The sequence below is a fragment of the Pseudorca crassidens genome, chromosome 17 (assembly GCF_039906515.1).
Source record: "Pseudorca crassidens isolate mPseCra1 chromosome 17, mPseCra1.hap1, whole genome shotgun sequence".
Classification (NCBI taxonomy): Eukaryota; Metazoa; Chordata; class Mammalia; order Artiodactyla; family Delphinidae; genus Pseudorca; species Pseudorca crassidens.
In genome coordinates this window covers 9,423,478-9,443,614 of record NC_090312.1, presented here as the reverse complement: position 1 = coordinate 9,443,614, position 20,137 = coordinate 9,423,478, and the positions used below count along the sequence as shown (strand labels likewise).

The following is a 20,137-nucleotide window of genomic DNA, read 5'->3' as shown; positions in this document are numbered from 1 at the left end:
TTATATTATTTTTTGTTACTATAGAATAATCCTGTTCCATTAAATGCTTTTGTGCTTTAAATTTTGTCATCTCTGATATTAATTTTGTCATAACTACTTTAATTTTGCTTGCATTCAGCTAATAGGGCTTTATGCATTCTTTTCTTTATACATTTCCTGTGTCTTTTAGATTCTTGTAAACTGTATAGTGTAACTGATTTTACATCAATTACCTTCCTACAGATTTTCTTTTTATGTTTCCTTCCTCATGCTTTCCAATTCCATGTAACTGTACTGACTTTTGTTTGCATTTATTTTCTGTAATACTTTGTAATTTACCTATTTTTATTTAATTCTACTCAGTTTCCCTAAAAACATTTATATTAAATGTTAACATGAATAAAGCGTAATATATATATTTGGGGGTTGTGAAATAGAAAATATTTATACGTTTGTTCTCCCCACTCACACTTTTCCAATTTTCACGTTTTAATCTAAGTTGTATAAATCACATTGTTTTCTTCTTGTACCACCTTCACTACTTCTTCCAAGGAAAATAATAACTTTTGGAATCTTTTTGAAATCTTATTCAAAATAATTAAAGCTATTTCTGTAAGATTATAGACTTTTAGACTAATACTTTAGGAAGATGACAGTGTCTAAGTAGCCAAGGACTCATGGGTGAGGGATGTAACGGGGACTGGGGAATGAGAAGCCCTCATTAGGTCTTCAGTTCAAGGTGACATAGCAGGAAGATATCACAGCCTCAGTCCTAACCTGCAAAAGGATATCTTTAGGTGTCACATCTTCCTTCCACATTCAGTACACATCTTCCTTTTTTTTTGCATTTCCAAGACCCTACCATAGGTGCCTAGCACATAGTAGGTACTCATTAAAATACATGGAATATTTGAATGAGTGAATGAATGAATGAATGGCAACAGATTAGAACTAAGAGCAAAGACCCCTGGAGATGCTTATTCCTGCCTATTCTGTCTACAAATGGGGAAGAGACGAGTTCCGTGGGCTGCAGCTTCATGCATGCTGGGCTCTGTTGGTGCTGGGTCCAACTGGTGGAGGAGAGATTTAGGGAACCATAGAAAATCCTAGCAGCTATGACTGTGACAGTAGTCTCTGAGTTAGTAACATAATTTCAAGTTTAAGCAGAAGAATGGGAAACTACTTAACAAGTGTCTGAGTCTGTTTGAAACTGGGACTTAGAAACTGGGGCACGGGCAGGTCTGGGTTTGCGGCGGTGACAGTGGCTTCAACAAGGAGACAGGACCTATCATTTATTTTTCGCTTCCACAGTAATTTGCACAGTGCTTTATTCATACTAGGTACTTAAGAAATCTTTCATAAATTGAATATTTTAATTGATTAATTAATAATTCATTAATTGTCTAAAGTTTTCCAGAATTTTGCAGGAAGTTTTCCATTTCTGAGTTCTACCACCTTATTTCCATGGTGTGGCAAGCCAAGCATGCTAAATCGTTCCCTCATCTGGTTAATAACTTCCACATAGTTTATTTATGGATGCGGCATGTTTTTCCTCCACCATCATTTTGCTTAAGTATACACATTTAATGTCTTCGCTCATGCTTCATCAGTAATTTCTAAAAACGTCTCCACTTTTTTTTCCTTCATAAAACTTCCAAACTCTCTAAGCCCATTAGATAGCAACCTGTCTTGACATAAGCCCGTTGTGTGATCTGGAGGGGAGGGGAGGTGTGTCAGTTACTGGCTGAACAGTGCCCTTCAGTGAGGCCCTGCCCCACAAATGACACAGACGACTGCCTAGCAATACTTAAGTCACCTTTAGAAGAACTGGGGCACTTGAAAATTATCCACCTTCTTACATATTTCTGGTGTTCATATTTATTAGTTAATTATCCATAATACTGGTGTTGAACAGTTAAACATGCAAAGCTCAGATTCCTACAAAGGAATACTATTAATATAAAACTTCGGAATCAATAAGACTTCTTTATTTTCCTCTGGCATTAGAGGAAGTTAGTATTTATACCCAAATTTACTGCTGACATTTTAACAACTTCATGATTTGTTAACTGTTCTGACTGACTTCACTAAGAAAGGCACATAATTCACTGAGCCTGTTAAACAAAAATATTCCTTTAAAGAAAACAAGCTCTTTTTTTCTCTTTAAAAAAGGTCATTAATCCACAATTAGAAAATATATAAATTATTTAAAAATCTTTGAACAGATAAAAATACCTGGATAAGTCAAACATTTTTGAAGTATATTCTATGTCAAATAAAGACATAATTGGTAGCAAAGAAAATTTAAATTTTTGAAAAATTGATCAGAAAAATAAGAAGGATAAGAATACTGGCTTTGATTCCAAAGATACCCAAGCTGTCTGAGGAAAAATTGTAAAGGTGCAATTACTGACATTCATATGTAAAATCAATATTGACAGTTGCACAAGACAGTTTCATGGCTTTGAAATAAAAGGAGAAAAAAATCTAACTATCAAACAGTTCCTTCAAAATTCTTTTATACTTGTAAAGTGCAATCTTATTTGACAGCTCCCCATGGAGGATCATACACACACACAGCCTAAGATTGCAAATGATATTTTATTAGGTTAGGACAAACATCAAGAATGATGATGATGTTTTAAAAGAAAAGAAAATATCCTTTTAGAATCTTACTAGAGATAGTCTGAGTGGGAAATATCCTCCATGTACATGAAAATGTTCACGATCATTCTTGTTTGTTCTAGGCCAGCGATAGTTCAGAAGTGCTGGCGAGTTCACATTACCCCATTCCCCACACCCTGCAGCAGGGAACAGCTATCGAGCAAATATTCTCAGCGTTGGTTACTAGTATCCCAGTTCCATCACCGCTGAGTTATTCTGAAGCACGTGTTTTGCACTGTCTCCTAGAGCTTTCCCACTGGGGCTGTTGACACTTTGTCTTGACTGCCTTTCCTTCCCTACTCCATGACCAGCACCCCCATACTCCCCAAATAAACCACTGTACTCATCTCCCTATGGAGGTTTCTTCTTCTGGGAGGCTGCAAATTTAGGAAGTGTTTTACAGTTCAAATGTGAGTCTGCATCTCACAATTTCGTCTCTGCAACAACCGTGGGACTCTCAAGTTTCCCTCGAGGCGGAAGAGTAGGAACATGGTATAACCAGATTCCAAAATACCGACTAGGTTTCTACTGGAATCCCACTCAAGTCTCTCTGAGCACCTCGTTTAATTTTCACGGTGGGCTGGGTACTTATTTGAAAAAAGATTCTCTATCTCCCTCTCTCTCTCTCTCTCTACCTACCTACCTATCTACCCACAACAAGCCTTGTGCTCTGCAACGGGAGAGGCCACAGCAGCGAGAGGCCCGCGTACCGCAAAAATAAAAAAATTAAAAAAAAAAAGAGATGCTTCCATGATGGGGAGCCTGGAAAAGAGGTGAACACCTAATTGGAGTTGCTTTTAGAGATTATGAGAAAAGAATTGGAACAGAAGATATAGATGTCTGCTTTAAGAGTTTCGCTGTGAAGCAGGTCAGAGCAGTAAGTAGAGGGGAATGTTTTTATTTTGAAGAAGGGAGATGTTACAGCATGTTTTCAAATGTAAGATGTCTAGCAGAAAATTCAGTGAAGAAGTAGAGAGAAGAGAGAATTGTCAGAGGGGGAAAAATGGTCCTTCAAAGGCAAGGAGAAATAGGAGGCAACACACATCTGGAGAGTTTGGTTAGATCACAGACAGTTCATCATAGAATCAGGACGGCCACAGAGGCGGAGCAAGGAAAGATGTCATGGTGACAGTATGTGGAGATGATCTTTTCATGCTTTTATTTATTTTTTTCTATTTTCTTTTGACATTTTTTATTGGAGAGAATTTTGAGGCCAGGAGGATGTTTTTTGTTGCTGGTGGTGGTGGTGGTGATTTTTAATTTTTAATTTTAAATATTTCCTTTGTGGGTAACACCTCTTTGCACCTTTTGAAAAGTTATAGGATATTTATCCTTGTAATGGAGGAATTCTGACATTGGTCTGTTTTCGGTAATTTTACTTAGAACTCGTTAATTGCTTTTGATCTGAATATTCTAATTCTTATGTTTTTAAGCTCAAAAAAGTTACGACTTCTAAAATTGTTCTCATTTTGTTGGTGTGACCATAACTAATTCTTTGATTAGACTTTCATCTAAATGCTCTATATTTATAATATCTTGCATAGTTTTTAGCTCTTGTCCTTTAGCTACATTTTAGGAAGGCTCTTCAAGCTATTTTCCACATTTGCTTTGTTTCCCATGTCATTCCTTCTATTTAATCGCCATTGCAGACTTTAATTCTGCTACTTCAGTGCTAGTTTCCATTTTGTTCTTCCTTATCTCATTCAGCACCTGTTTATCTCTAACTATTGCCTTTGCCCTCATCTTGTTGCATTCTTACTTGTCTCCATTCTATTTTTACACTTGCTATGTCCTCTTGGACCCTATTTAGAATTGCCAAGTTTTCTAAAATTTCCCTTTGATTCCTGCCAAATATCATTTTCTTTTTCCTTTTTCTTTATTTTTTTATTAACATCTTTATTGGAGTATTATTGCTTTACAATGTTGTGTTAGTTTCTGCTGTATCACAAAGTGAAACAGCTATACATATACATACATCCCCATATCTCCTCCCTCTTGCATCTCCCTCCCACTCTCCCTATCCCACCCCTCTAGGTGGTCACAAAACAACAAGCTGATCTCCCTGTGCTATGCATCTGCTTCCCACTAGCTATCTATTTTACATTTGGTAGTGTATATATGTCCATGCTACTCTCTCACTTCATCCCGGCTTACCGTTCCCCCTCCCCATGTCCTCAAGTCCATTCCCTACATCTGTGTCTTTATTCCTGTCCTGCCCCTAGGTTCTTCAGAACCTTTTTTTTTTTTTTTAGATTCCATACATACGTGTTAGCATACGGTATTTGTTTTTCTTGTTCTGACTTACTTCACTCTGTATGACAGACTCTAGGTCCATCCACCTCACTACAAATAACTCAATTTTGTTTCTTTTTATGGCTGAGTAAGATTCCATGGTATCTATGTGCCACATCTTCTTTATCCATTCATCTGTCAATGGACACTTAGATTGCTTCCATGTCCTGGCTATTGTAAATAGAGCTGCAGTGAACATTGTGGTACATGACTCTTATTGAGTTATGGTTTTCTCAGGGTATATGCCCAATAATGAGATTGCTGGGTCTTACGGTAGTTCTATTTTTAGTTTTCTAAGGAACCTCCATACTGTTCTCCATAGTGACTGTATCAACTTACATTCCCACCAACAGTGCAAGAGGGCTCCCTTTTCTCCACACCCCCTCCAGCATTTATTGTGTAGATTTTTTGATGATGGCCATTCTGACTGGTGTGAGGTGATACCTCATTGTAGTTTTGATTTTCATTTTTCTAATGATTAGTGATGTTGACTTTCCTTTCATGTGTTTTTTGGCAATCTGTATATCTTCTTTGGAGAAATGTCTATTTAGGTTTTTAATTGGGTTGTTTGGTTTTTTGTTATTGAGCTGCATGAGCTGCTTGTATATTTTGGAGATTAATCCTTTGTCAGTTGCTTCGTTTGCAAATATTTTCTCCCATTCTAAGAGTTGTCTTTTCTTCTTGTTTATGGTTTCCTTTGCTGTGCAAAAGCTTTTAAGTTTCATTAGGACCCATTTGTTTATTTTTGGTTTTATTTCCCTTTCTCTAGGAGACGGGTCAAAAGGATCTTGCTGTGATTTATGTCATAGAGTGTTCTACCTATGTTTTCCTCTAAGAGTTTGATAGTGTTTGGCCTTACCTTTAGGTTTTTAATCCGTTTTGAGTTTATTTTTGTGTATGGTGTTAGGGAGTGTTCTAATTTCATTCTTTTACATATAGCTGTCCAGTTTTCCCAGCACCACTTATTGAAGAGGCTGTCTTTTTTCCATTGTATATTCTTGCCTCCTTTATCAAAGGTAAGGTGACCATCTGTGCATGGGTTTATCTCTGGGCTTTCTAGCTTGTTCCATTGATCTATAGTTCTGTTTTTGTGCCAGTACCATACTATCTTGATTACTGCATCTTTGTAGTATAGTCTGAAGTCTGGGAGCCTGATTCCTCCAGCTCCATTTTTCTTTCTCAAGATTGCTTTGGCTGTTCAGGGTTTTTTGTGTTTCCATACAAATTGTGAAATTTTTGGTTCTAGTTCTGTGAAAAATGCCATTGGCAGTTTGATAGGGAATGCACTGAATCTGTAGATTGCTTTGGGTAGTATAGTCATTTTCACAATGTTGATTCTTCCAATCCAAGAACATGGTATATCTCTCCAACTGTTGGTATCATCTTTAATTTCTTTCATCAGTGTCTTATAGTTTTCTGCATACAGGTCTTTTGTTGTCTTTTGTTAGGTAGGTTTATTCCTAGGTATTTTATTCTTTTTGTTGCAATGGTAAATGGGAGTGTATCCTCTATTTCTCTTTCAGATTTTTCATCATTAGTGTATAGGAATGCAAGAGATTTCTGTACATTAATTTTGTATCCTGCAACTTTACCAGATTCATTGATTAGCTCTAGTAGGTTTCTGGTAGCATCTTTAGGATTCTCTATGTATAGTATCATGTCATCTGCAAACAGTGACAGTTTTACTTCTTTTCTGATTTGTATTCCTTTTATTTCTTTTTCTTCTCTGATTGCTGTGGCTAAAACTTCCAAAACTACGTTGAATAATAGTGCCAAGACTGGGCAACCTTGTCTTGTTCCTGATCTTAGAGGAAATGGTTTCAGTTTTTCACCATTGAGAACGATGTTGGCTGTGGGTTTGTCATATATGGCCTTTATTATGTTGAGGTAAGTTCCCTCTATGCCTACTTTCTGGAGAGTTTTTATCATAAATAAGGTGTTGAATTTTCTCAAAAGCTTTTTCTGCATGTATTGAGATGATCATATGTTTTTTATCCTTCAATTTGTTAATATGGTGTATCACATTGATTGGTTTGCATATATTGAAGAATCCTTGCATTCCTGGGGTAAACCCCACTTGATCATGGTGTATGATCCTTTTAATGTGCTGTTGGATTCTGTTTGCTAGTATTTTCTTGAGGATTTTTGTATCTATGTTCATCAGTGATATTGGCCTGTAGTTTTCTTTCTTTGTGACATCTTTGTCTGGTTTTGGTATCAGGGTGATGGTGGCCTCGTAGAATGAGTTTAGGAGTGTTCCTCCCTCTGCTATATTTTGGAAGACTTTGAGAAGGATAGGTGTTAGCTCTTCTCTAAATGTTTGATAGAATTCTCCTGTGAAGCCATCTGGTCCTGGGCTTTTGTTTGTTGGAAGATTTTTAATCACAGTTTCAATTTCAGGGCTTGTGATTGGTCTGTTTATATTTTCTATTGCTTCCTGGTTCAGTCTCGGATGGTTGTGCTTTTCTAAGAATTTGTCCATTTCTTCCAGGTTGTCCACTTTATTGGCATATAGTTGCTTGCAGTAATCTCTCATGATCCTTTGTATTTCTGCAGTGTCAGTTGTTACTTCTCCTTTTTCATTTCAAATTCTATTGATTTGAGTCTTTTCCCTTTTTTTCTTGATGAGTCTGGCTAATGGTTTATCAATTTTGCTTATCTTCTCAAAGAACCATCTTTTAGTTTTAGTTATCTTTGCTATCGTTTCCTTCATTCCTTTTTCATTTATTTCTGATCTGATCTTTATGATTTCTTTCCTTCTGCTAATTTTGGGGTTTTTTTATTCTTCTTTCTCTAATTGCTTTAGGTGCAAGGTTACGTTGTTTATTTGAGATGATTCTTGTTTCTTGAGGTAGGTTTGTATTGCTATAAACTTCCCTCTTAGAACTGTTTTTGTTGCATCCCATAGGTTTTGGGTTGTCGTGTTTTCCTTGTCATTTGTTTCTAGTTATTTTTTGATTTCCTTTTTGATTTCTTCAATGATCTCTTGATTACTTAGTAGTGTATTGTTTAGCCTCCCTGTGTTTGTAGTTTTTACAGTTTTTTTCCTGTAATTGATATCTAGTCTTACAGCGGTGTGGTCGGAAAAGCCACTTGATATGATTTCAATTTTCTTAAATTTACCAAGGCTTGATTTGTGACCCATGATATGATCTATCCTGGAGAATGTTCCATGAGCACTTGAGAAGAAAGTGTATTCTGTTCTTTGTGGATGTAATGTCCTCTAAATATCAATTTAGTCCATCTTCTTTAATGTGTCATTTAAAGCTTGTGTTTCTTTATTTATTTTCATTTTGGATGATTTGTCCATTGGTGAACGTGGGGTGTGAAGTCCCCTACTATGATTGTGTTACTGCTGATGTCCCCTTTTATGGCTGTTAGCATTTGCCTTATGTATTGAGGTGCTTCTATGTTGGGTGCATAAATATTTACAATTGTTATATCTTTTTCTTAGATTGATCCCTTGATCATTATGTAGTGTCCTTCTTTGTCTCTTGTAACATTCTTTATCTTAAAGTCTATTTTATCTGATATGAGTATTGCTACTCCAGCTTTCTTTTGATTTCCATTTGCATGGAATATCTCTTTGCATCCCCTCACTTTCAGTCCGTATGTGTCCCTAGGTCCGAAGGACACTCTTGTAGACAGCATATATATGGGTCTTGTTTTTGTATCCATTCAGCCAGTCTATGTCTTTTGTTTGGAGCATTTAATACATTTACATTTAAGGTAATTATTGATATGTATGTTCGTATTACCATTTTCGTAATTGTTTTGGGTTTGTTATTGTAGGTCTTTCCCTTCTCTTGTGTTTCCTGCCTAGGGAAGTTCCTTTAGCATTTCTTGTAAAGCTGGTTTGGTGGTGCTGAATTCTCTTCGCTTTTGCTTGTCTGTAAAGGTTTTAATTTCTCTGTCAAATCTGAATGAGATCATTGCTGGGTAATTTTGGTTGTAAGTTTTTCCCTTTCATCACTTAAAATATGTCCTGCCACTCCCTTCTGGCTTGCAGAGTTTCTGCTGAAAGATCAGCTGTTAACCTTATGGGGATTCCCTTGTATGTTATTAGTTGCTTCTCCCTTGCTGCATTCAATATTTTTTCTTTGTATTGAATTTTTGATAGTTTGATTAATATGTGTCTGGGCATGTTTCTCCTTGGATTTATCCTGTGTGGGACTCTCTGTGCCTCATGGACTTGATTGACTATTTCTTTTCTCATATTAGGGAAGTTTTCAACTATAATCTCTTCAAATATTTTCTCAGTCCCTTTCTTTTTCTCTTCGTTTTCTGGGACCCCTATAATTCGAACGTTGGTGCGTTTAATGTTGTCCCAGAGTTCTCTGAGACTGTACTCAATTCTTTTCATTATTTTTTCTTTAGCCTGCTCTGCAGTAGTTATTTCCACTATTTTATCTTCCAGGTCACTTATCTGTTCTTCTGCCTCAGTTATTCTGCTATTGATTCCTTCTGGAGAATTTTTAATTTTATTTACTGTGTTGTTCATCATTGTTTGTTTGCTCTTTAGTTCTTCTAGGAACTTGATAAACGTTTCTTGTATTTTCTCCATTCTATTTCCAAGATTTTGGATCATCTTTACTATCATTACTCTGAATTCTTTTTCAGGTAGACTGCCTATTCCTCTTCATTTGTTTGGTCTGGTGGGTTTTTACATTGCTCCCTCATCTGCTGTGTATTTCTCTGTTTTCTCATTTTGCTTAACTTACTGGGTTTGGTTTCTCCTTTTCACAGGCTGCAGGTTCTCAGTTCCCATTGTTTTTGGTGTCTGCCCCCAGTGGGTAAGGTTGGTTCAGTGGGTTGTGTAGGCTTCCTGGTGGAGGGGACTGGTGCCTGTGTTCTGATGGATGAGGCTGTATCTTTTCTTTCTGGTGGGAAGGACTGCGTCCGGTGGTGTGTTTTGGGATGTCTGTGAACTTAGTAATTTTTAGGCAGCCTGTTAATGGGTAGGGTTGTGTTCCTGTCTTGCTAGTTGTTTGGCATGGGGTGTCCAGCACTGGAGCTTGCTGGTCATTGAGTGGAGCTGGGTCTTAGCATTGAGACGGACATCTCTGGGAGAGCTCTCGCTGATTGGTATTACAAGGGGCCGGGAAGTCTCTGTTAGACCAATGTCCTGAACTCAGCTCTCCTACCTCAGAAGCTCAGGCCTGACACCTGGCTGGAGCACCAAGACTGTGTCAGCCACACGGCTCAGAAGTAAAGGGAGAAAATAAAAAATAAATAAATAAAATAAAATAAAGTTATTAAAATTAAAAAATAATTATTTAAATAAAAAAATTAAAAAGTAATTTTAAAAAAAAGAAGAGAGCAACCAAACCAATAAACAAATCCACCAATGATAACAAATGCTAAAAACTATTTAAAAAAAAAATCTGACAGACAGAACCCTAGGACAAATGGTAAAAGCAAACCTATACAGACAAAATCACACAAAGAAGCATAAACCTATACACTCACAAAAAGAGAAAAAGGAAATATATATATATATGTGTATATATATATATATATATATATATATAAAATAAAGGAAGAGAGCGACCAAATCAATAAACAAATCTACCAATGATAATAAGCTCTAAATACTAAACTAAGGTAAACATAAAACTAGAAACAAATTAGATGCAGAAAGCAAACCCCAAGTCTACAGTTGCTCCCAAAGTCTACTGCCTCAGTTTTGGGATGATTTGTTGCCTATTCAGATATTCCACAGATGCAGGTACATCGAGTTGATTGTGGAGATTTAATCCGCTGCTCCTGAGGCTGCTGGGAGAGATTTCCCTTTGTCTTCTTTGTTCACACAGCTCCTGGGGTTCAGCTTTGGATGTGGCCCTGCCTCTGCGTGTAGGTCGCCTGAGGGCATATGTTTTCACCCAGGACGGGGTTAAATTAAAGGAGTGGCTGATTCGGGGGCTCTGGCTCACTCAGGCCGGGGGGAGGGAGGGGTATGGAATGTGGGGTGAGCCTGCGGAGGCAGAGGCTGGTGTGACGTTGCACCAGCGTGAGGTGCACTGTGTTCTCCTGGGGAAGTTGTCCCTGGATCACAGGACCCTGGCAGTGGCAGGCTACACAGGCTCCCGGGAGAGGAGGTGTGGAGAGTGACCTGTGCTCGCACACAGGCTTCTTGGTGGCTGCAGCAGCAGCCTTAGTGTCTCACGCCCATCTCTGGGGTCCACACTGATAGCTGCGGCTCACGCCCGTCTCTGGAGCTCATTTAGGTGGTGCTTTGAATCCCCTCTCCTCGCGCACCCCAAAACAATGGTGTTTTTCCTCTTAGGCAGGTCCAGACTTTTTCCCGGACTCCCTCCCGGCTCGCTGCAGCGCACTAGCCCCCTTCAGGCTGTGTTCACGCAGCCAACCCCAGTCCTCTCCCTGGGGTCTGACCTCGGAAGCCCGAGCCTCAGCTCCCAGCCCCTGCCCACCCCGGCGGTTGAGCAGACAAGCCTCTCAGGCTGGTGAGTGCTGGTTGGCTCTGATCCTCTATGCAGGGATCTCTCTGCTTTGCCCTCCACACCCCTGTTGCTGCGCTCTCCTCCGTGGCTCCAAAGCTTCCCACCCCCCGTCTCCGCCAGTGAAGGGGTTTCCTAGTGTGTGGAAACTTTTCCTCCTTCACAGCTCCCTCCCAGAGGAGCAGATCCTGTCCCTATTCTTTTGTCTCTGTTTGTCCTTTTTTCTTTTGCCCTACCCAGGTACGTGGGGAGTTTCTTGCCTTTTGGGAAGTCTGAGGTCTTCTGCCAGTGTTCAGTAGGTGTTCTCTAGGAGTTGTTCCACATGTAGATGTATTTTTGACGTATTTGTGGGGAGGAAGGTGATCTTCACGTCTTACTCCTCCACCATCTTGAAGGTCCTCTCCCAAATATCATTTTCAAAGATAGGTAGGTCTTTTTTAGACTATCAGAATGATATTACCTTTTCCTTGTGATACGTTACTTTTTTTTGGTAGGGCCTATTTACATTTTTCTTCTTCTGTTTTTTAAAAAATTTGAAAATTAAAAATTTTACAAAAATTAAATTTTAATTTAAAAATTAAAAACATTAAAAGGTACAATTAAAAGATTTATATTAAAATTTTCACTTAAAATTGAAATTAAAATTTTTTTCTTCTTCTTTTTAAAGAATGATAAGACCTATTCAGACTTGGTGTTTATGTCATCAGATAAGATAAGTGGCTTTTCCTTGAGTCTTTTTTTTTTTTTAATTGGGTCTATTTTTTCAATGTTGGAAGTTTTAGGAATAGGCTGAGGATGAGAAGTAATGTTCTAAAAGAGTAGAAGTATGAATGGAACAGGAAAACCTAGCAAGATGACCAGGAGGCCCTCACTATAGACCCTCTTGAAATTAACATTCAGAGAATAAAAGTGAGTTTATGTTGGGTACATTGCAAGCATATTTGAGTAGAGAGAAAGTACTGAGAAACACGTGTCCAAATAATAAGGGAAAGGGAGTCTGAGACTGTGTTTTCTAGAATCACGGTGTGTGATATTGACCTTAATACGTGACCTTCGTCTCCTGTGCTCAATATAGCAGAATCAAGCAAGATGTTCACCAACTGAAGTTGTAGATATATTTTGCTGTTCAGTTCAGATGGTACCTTCTTTAATCTCAGTTAATTATTCTGAAAGAACACCCAAAGGAAATCATGAAGCATATTCTTGGAGTGTTCCTGGAACTTGTCAATTGAGAACCTAGATGGGAGTTTAATTGAATGACAATGCAAGGTTCTCCGTGAAGGCAACATTTCAGTTAAATCTTGTTAAGTTGGACTGTGGTGAGATCATGTGTCAGACCCTTCCAGGCTGATGATGAGAAGACTGTGTATGGACATATCACTTAGTCTGACCACACATTTCAGAAAATATATCAAAGGCCAAGCGTAAACTCTTAGAAAATGCCATGGGGAATAATCCTACTCAGAATAGGAATGAAAATCACACACACAGTACCTATAAATAAACTTTAGAAAATATGTAGCATCTATAGAGAGAAAACTGCAAAGCAAAACTTCTGAGGGACATAAAATGTGAGTAATAAGTGGAAAATACATTATTGTAGTGCAGATTCGATTATGTAGATATATCAATTCATTCCCACAACAATCTATAAATTCAATGCAACTCAGTAATAAAAATATTTACTAATAGGAATTAATATTGATTAACTTGACAATACTGATTACTAGTAATGGATAATATTAATTAATAGTAACATGAATGCAGTGTGTATTGTGTCCCAAGTGCTCATCTAGGTGCTTTACACATTAATTTATATAGTCCTCAAAACAACCTTTTGAGGTATGAATGATCATTAATATCACTTTATGGACAAGGAGTCTGAGGCACAGCACAGAGGGATTAATAATTTGCTCAAGGTCACACAGCTGCTGAGCAGAAGTATCAGGATTTAACCCAGGTTCTCTGGCTCCAGAGCCCATTACTTTAATCATCTCTTTTCACTCTCTCTAAATGGTAATAGCAATAAAAATTCAAATGGCATTTCTGGAGGCAGAATTTGATAAAATTATTTGAAAGTTAACCTGGAATAATACACATGGAAAAACAATGAGGAAATGGTTGAGGAGGGAGGAGAGGAATTAGGGGAGATTCGTGTTCTAAATATTAAAATGTATTTTAAAGATGCATTTAATGCATTCACTTGTTCAACAAAAATTTATTGAATACCTACTCTTTGCCAGTTTCTGTTCTAGGTGCCAGTGACACAGTAGTAACAAGAACAGACAAAAGTCCCTACTTTCATGAAGCTTAAATTTTTGTTGAGGGAGATAGATAGACAAAGAAATAAACAATTAAATACATGGACTGTCCAGTGGTGATACATTCTATGAAGAAAAATACAGCAGGAACAGGGGATAGAGAGTACTGGGATGGGGAAGGGGAAACTTTTAAAATATCGGGATCAGGAAAGACCCCATGGTAAAATAACACTTAAGAAAAAAAAAAAAACTGAAAGAAGGGAGAGAACAAATCATGAGGATATCTGGGAGAAGGGCATTCCAGCAAAGTGAACAGTACGTGCAAAGGCCCTGGGGTAGGAGGATGCTTGTCACATTTGTGAAATAGTAAGGAGGCCAAGGTGGCTGGAATGATCAGAGGGTAAAGTGGTAGAAGATAACGTCAGAGAGACAATGGCAGGTGGAGGTTATCAGGGGATTTTGCTTTTAACTCTGAATGACTAGAAAACAAGACTTGGTCTGATTTACATATACTATAAAATGATCACTTGGCTGCTGTGCTGAACAAAGAAGAATAGTGAATTTCTGGTGGACAGGTGACACCCATAGGTCCATGTTTCTTGACTGGATATATCTAATGTAATAAAAGGCACTGGAGACTGAGACTCTACATCAATCCCAAAAGCTAAGACTAATGAATACAACAGTGCCGGAAGCTAGAGAGAAATGCCACTGACAAGTGGAGCAGGATTGAGAAAAGCCTCATGAAACACAGAATGTTTCCTACTTTCCTGCATTATTTTTTAGATTCTACATATAAGTGATATCTTATAGTATTGTCTTTCTCTGTCTGACTTACCAGTTAGGGACCTTCTATTTCCTAATGCCACTTTCTGAGAAAGCCAGAGTACCTTTGCATCCACTACCCCACCTGCCACTTCTAGCCAAGACATCAACCCTTGAAATCACGGTGGAGGAGATGGCCTGGGAGATGTGGTACTCACGAGTTACGTTACAAAGATGGCAGATGGAGACAGGAATTCTGCAGGGAATGGCAAGGATTGTGATATCTGTGTATTCTATCAACCCACAGATTACAGACTTGGTGGCAGATGTTGGAAAGCATCTGGTATTGTAGAGCTAGCATGAGATGAAAGTCCCTGGGATGTGGAGCTGAGCTGGGAGAACCCACCAGCAGGTCAGCAACAGAATATCTAGCCATGACCCGTGACAGGGAACAGACTTAACGAAACTTGCTTATTTATCGGCACCCAGTCTGTATAGATCCGGCTTCATTTAGGGGTAGGGAAGGGAAAAGGATCCATTTGACATCCATGACAAAATACTGAATGAAATGTATAATAAGAAATATTTGAGCACTTTGTGGATTCCATTACAAATTGTGTCCTTGAAAAAATGTATACAAAGTTAATCACTGAATTTCCACAGATAAACACAATATAATCATCACAGCACAGACATCAAATAGATTAGCTTTTCACAAGTATTCTTTACAAATGCTATCACAAAGAAGGAAAAACTAAACAGCAAATTTGATCTTCTTTTCATTAATTTAGAGTATCCAAGTATTATAAACTACTAAGGACTGTATTAGATATTTCCTGAAGTACTAAGTTATCACTTAACATATTGACCACACTGTTCTGTGAAAGAAACAAAGGTATACCTAAGTGTCTACCTGATCTTTACAAAATGCTTTAAAATTCCAAGAAGATGCCTCAGTCGTTATAACGCAAGTCAGACACGGACAATGCCACAGTAAGGTAGAAGCCTAGACACACAAAACGACTCAGTGGATGAAACGTCGGTACTTCAATTGTTTCAATCAATAGGAATTATGAAGATGTTAACTTTTAGTAACACATATTTTTAATAGTAAGCATAAGTGAAGTTACAATTTTATTTTTTAACTTTTGATGACTTTTTAAATTTAATTTTTAAGAAAAAGCTTTTGTTCTTTGAGCTTTACAGTCCTTACAAATACCTAACTCATGAGTCAAAAACAACTAATTCAGGGCAAGAAATAGCTACCTTTTAGGAGGAATAATGACAGAGGTATATAAAAGAAATGATAAAAGTAAATAAATTAATAATTAATAATTTAATAATTAAAAGGAATAATGATAGAGATAGCTTCACATCCATGTTACTTTTAGACAGTAGTCTAAAATCTTAAAAAAGTATATACCTCAAAGGAAAAAATGTTACGCATAGTTTCTTATTAAGAAAAAAAAGAACCATTCTGATTCTTTCTATGTAAATTATCTCATCTTCAACCAAACACTTCTAAAATGCCTTTTCTTTAATAAGCCATTTTTTATACTTTTTATGTGTATTTAACATGAAGATTTAAACAGATATAAAGACAAAAAGGATAACGGAAATAGAATGTTGTATTCATTTAAAAGATTCATAAGCAGAGATAGCAGAGGTCTTCTGATCAACTGCCTGGCACCCTGTAAAAGGTACACAAATCATACGTCTTGATTTCCTCTTAGGAACATAGCAGTTTCCATTTAATCTTTGGCTTTCCAGTTAGAATGGAAATTTCAAAAAAAAAAGAAAGGAGAATGCTGATCGCAGTGTCATTCAAATGTCTCTGTCGAAACACTGAGGTAATTGAGTTATCGCTTAGATTTCCCTATAGGATATTCTAACTGGCATAGAAGCATTTCCTTAATTTGTTGTAGTCAACAAGGACAGTGCGATTCTTCCCGTTGTGTTTGTTGTTTTATTGCTTGACAACAAATTGTATTTGCTGTCTTATTACCTCAGAGTAAAAATACATAACTGATTACTCATAATCTGTTACAAAACTGGCTTTGGGAAAATGAAGGATTATTAAACCATTATAGAAACCTTATTGGTTAATCAAGTTTATAATCTTTGTGTCCCCCAGGTCCCTTTTCTTTCTCACAAGGAGAACCCCACGTTGACTGGTTTATCTACTCTTCCCCTTTGAAACCTGAGTGACTGGGGCAAAGCTGACCCTACCCCTAGCTCATGAGATGAGATAACAGTAACCAAACATAAAATAATAGGAACGAAGAAAGGACTACCATCTGTTTGGCCAGAGATTGGTTTCATTGTCCAGGGTTAAGCTCCTCAGGATTTGTTAGCCTCTTCAGCTAAATTAGCCAGATCAGTCCAGAGGAGCTTTTATTCCATGGCGATGGGAGAGGTCCCCTCTCTGGTCTTTCTCTGATTCTCTGTCTTTCCATTTTTGTGCAAGGTAAGAACACGAAAGCAAGTCACCCAAGTTACTCATGTAACTCATGTCAAGAAGGAAGTGCTCATGTCAAGAAGGAAGCAGGTCTGAGTACAGAGCTAACATATCAGAAAGGGCCTGACCCTCCCCTCACTGGGCCCAATTCTGTTTGGAGTTTCTGCAGCTTGCAGCACAAAACATCCTAACTCATTCACAGAGCCTGTATTGAGGAATCGGAATATTCCATATAGACAGATGATTTTTTTTTTAAGTTTTATTTCCTTAAGTTTTTTCAGGATTGTCATCTATCCATGTTAAGTCTGTTCAGGCTTCTAAACAGCTTCTGTCTCAGACATTCAGCTCTGATATCAAAGTTAGAGTCTGAAAGTCAGCGGAGGGAACACTACCAGTCATTAGAAGTCAGCCATATCAAAAGTGCACATATAGTTTTGTTCTCTATGTCTGTGAGTCTGTTCCTGTGCTGTATACAGATTCACTCGCATTATTTTTTAGATTCTACATATAAGTGATATCTTATAGTATTGTCTTTCTCTGTCTGACTTACCAAGCATAAGAGGGAGGGGGAGGGACAAATTAGGAGGATGTGATTAACAGATAAAAATTACTATCCATAAAATAGATAAGCAGCAGGGATTTACTACAAAACACAGAGAATTATATTCGTTATCTTATAATAACCTACACTGGAATGTAATCTGCAAAAAAAAACCCAAAACAAAAAACAGAACACTTTGCTGTATTCCTGAAACTAGCGCAATATTGTAAATCAATTATACTTCAATTTAAAAAAACTGAAAAAAATACATATACAACACTTCTCCTCCCAAATAAAAGACAAAAAAGAGTTTTAGTTTAAAATACTATCTTGGGCTTCCCTGGTGGCGCAGTGGTTGAGAATCTGCCTGCTAATGCAGGGGACATGGGTTCGAGCCCTGCTCTGGGAGGATCCCACATGCCGCGGAGCAACTAGGCCCGTGAGCCACAACTACTGAGCCTGCACGTCTGGAGCCTGTGCTCCGCAACAAGAGAGGCCACGATAGTGAGAGGCCCGCACACCGCGACGAAAAGTGGCCCCCACTCGCCGCAACTAGAGAAAGCCCTCCCACAGAAATGAAGACCCAACACAGCAAAGATAAATAAATAAATACACTCCTACCCCCAACATCTTCTTTAAAAAAAAAAAAAATACTATCTAGTCCATATCATAAAAATAATACAAAGAGCAACAATGATGGCATCAATAAGTGCTCACTATGCTATGAATTTTATGTGTATTATCTTTCTTAAAAGCGATATTAGGAAAAAGAAGCCCAGAACCAGGTTAATAACTTGCCCAAAGTCACGAATCTAGTAAGCTCAATATCTGGAATTCAACCACACTTTTTTTAAGAGACCCAAGGCCTACTACATCTCCTTTCAAAGTTATTGGTAAGGAAAGTACTGATTACCGTGTGCCGGGCATGCTCATGGCGCCTGTGATCTACGCACCCCTCCTCCACACTCTGGTCTGCCAGGTAGAAAGGCTGGGAGGCAGGAACTGCAGGTAGGAGGAGTTACAACAGTCACAGCGCCCCGGTCCCAGCTCTCCCTTCTCACAGGCCTTTGTTCTCCTACCTGAGCTGGTCCAAGTACATTTTCTGGCTCTCTCAGCCCAAAAGACCTTGATCACAAGTCATCAGGAGCCCTGGCAGGTCACGTTCCTCTAGGAACTTGAGGTTTGAACAAATGAGGCTACCTACCTTGGGCATGTAGACCACCAGATGCCCTGTTGTCTGAGCTCTTTTAGCAGAGCTGCTATCAGGTTTGACTTCTGCAGGAAGGACAAGCCGAAATGGCTGAAAGCAAACAGGAAGTGTGGAGAGTGAGTGCGTATTACACGAGGGGGTTACTTTAAGAGGTGTTTTCATTACAAATTTAAGATTCACCATTTATTTAAAAAATCTGCTTAGGCTTATCAGGGAAAAAATAAGATATGGGCAATGCTTGATATGCATGAACGATTTTACGAATTTTAATTAATTGTCTGAGGAACAGTTAGTCACAGATCGTGACTGGTCCATTTATGAGAACATGACTGAAAAAGGATTTATAGATAAAACTTCTTGTCATAAAACATCAACACATTTCCATTTTAATGTCTTCAAGCTAACTGATATGAAAGCTCAGAATCAGCAAAAACTACTATTTCAAAAGTGATAAAGTTACAGTTGCTGTGAATGAAATCACTGACAATTTTAAATGGGTGTATTATTTTAAATGGGTACATTATTTAAATATAACTTCAAGCATAGGCTACCCATACATGACCATCTTATCAGCTCTGAAAAAAGTACTAACAAAACAAACACAGGTTAAAAATACAAATTTTATCATACCACTCCCGTCATTTAAAATCGTGTCTAAAAAAACAGCACTGTGACTGGGTTTCTCTTTTTCTATTTTAAAATCACTTAAATCTGTTTTGAGGCAAGCTAGTTTGATTCAAGGCTGAGCTTCTGAAACGGGGACAGCCCAAAGGTTACACTTACCTTTCCCTTGACCATCACTCGCACGTAAGTTGGTTGTACATCAACATCGATTAAAGAGGTGTCCATATACCTTCAAAATTCAACAACCGAGTGTTATAATTTTCAAAACCATTTAAAGAAGTGTAAATACAAAGTCCCACCTGAGGGACCATTTTAAGTGAAGAAAGTTTACAATTTCCATGCTAAACAGTTCTTAGAATATTCATCTTAAATTCATGCCCAGACCGCCGGAAATTCAACATATCAGCAATTTCATTTTTAGACCCACAAGTACACTTGGCATTGATTGCCCCTTACCCCAAAATATCTGCGGCCTGAAACACCAGAGGTTTGCAGAGAACGGCTTGCCAGGCTCCTTCATGAATATTTTATTTTAAGCCCCTAAGGCTGACTTGAATAGCCAGGAATGCTGAATCCACTAAGCTCCTGCGTCCTTAGGGCTCTCGATTCCCTGCAGCTGTTCTGCAGCTGCCCCATCCTACCTCTCCCGGAAGACTGGCTCCGGAAGCCCATCCTGCCCAGCAAGCCCAGCTCTCTCCCTCTATGGCAGTGACCTCAGGACTGGGGGCAATTGTTCTCCTACACTTCGCGAGCAGAGGAAAGGTTTAGATTCCACATCACTCATTAAAATAAGAAGTTTGGCCAAATGATTATTTTTATACATGTTAAAATATTTGAAAATGCAGCGATGATTCAAAAATCACAAACATCATGGCAGGTAGGATG

General features: G+C 38.1%; 1 protein-coding gene across 5 annotated transcripts in view; it reads right to left on the bottom strand.

Annotated features, from left to right (window-relative positions):
• The window catches only part of DNAAF11 (dynein axonemal assembly factor 11), a 77,951-nt gene that overhangs the window by 16,515 nt on the left and 41,299 nt on the right, over nucleotides 1-20,137 (bottom strand). For all 5 annotated transcript variants that reach the window (XM_067711218.1, XM_067711221.1, XM_067711219.1 and 2 more), the window contains 2 exons: nucleotides 19,412-19,481; nucleotides 18,623-18,718 (listed from right to left, as the gene is read on the bottom strand). In XM_067711218.1, coding sequence (XP_067567319.1) covers nucleotides 18,623-18,718; nucleotides 19,412-19,481 — 166 coding nt within the window. The remainder of the gene's footprint in view (nucleotides 1-18,622; nucleotides 18,719-19,411; nucleotides 19,482-20,137) is intronic.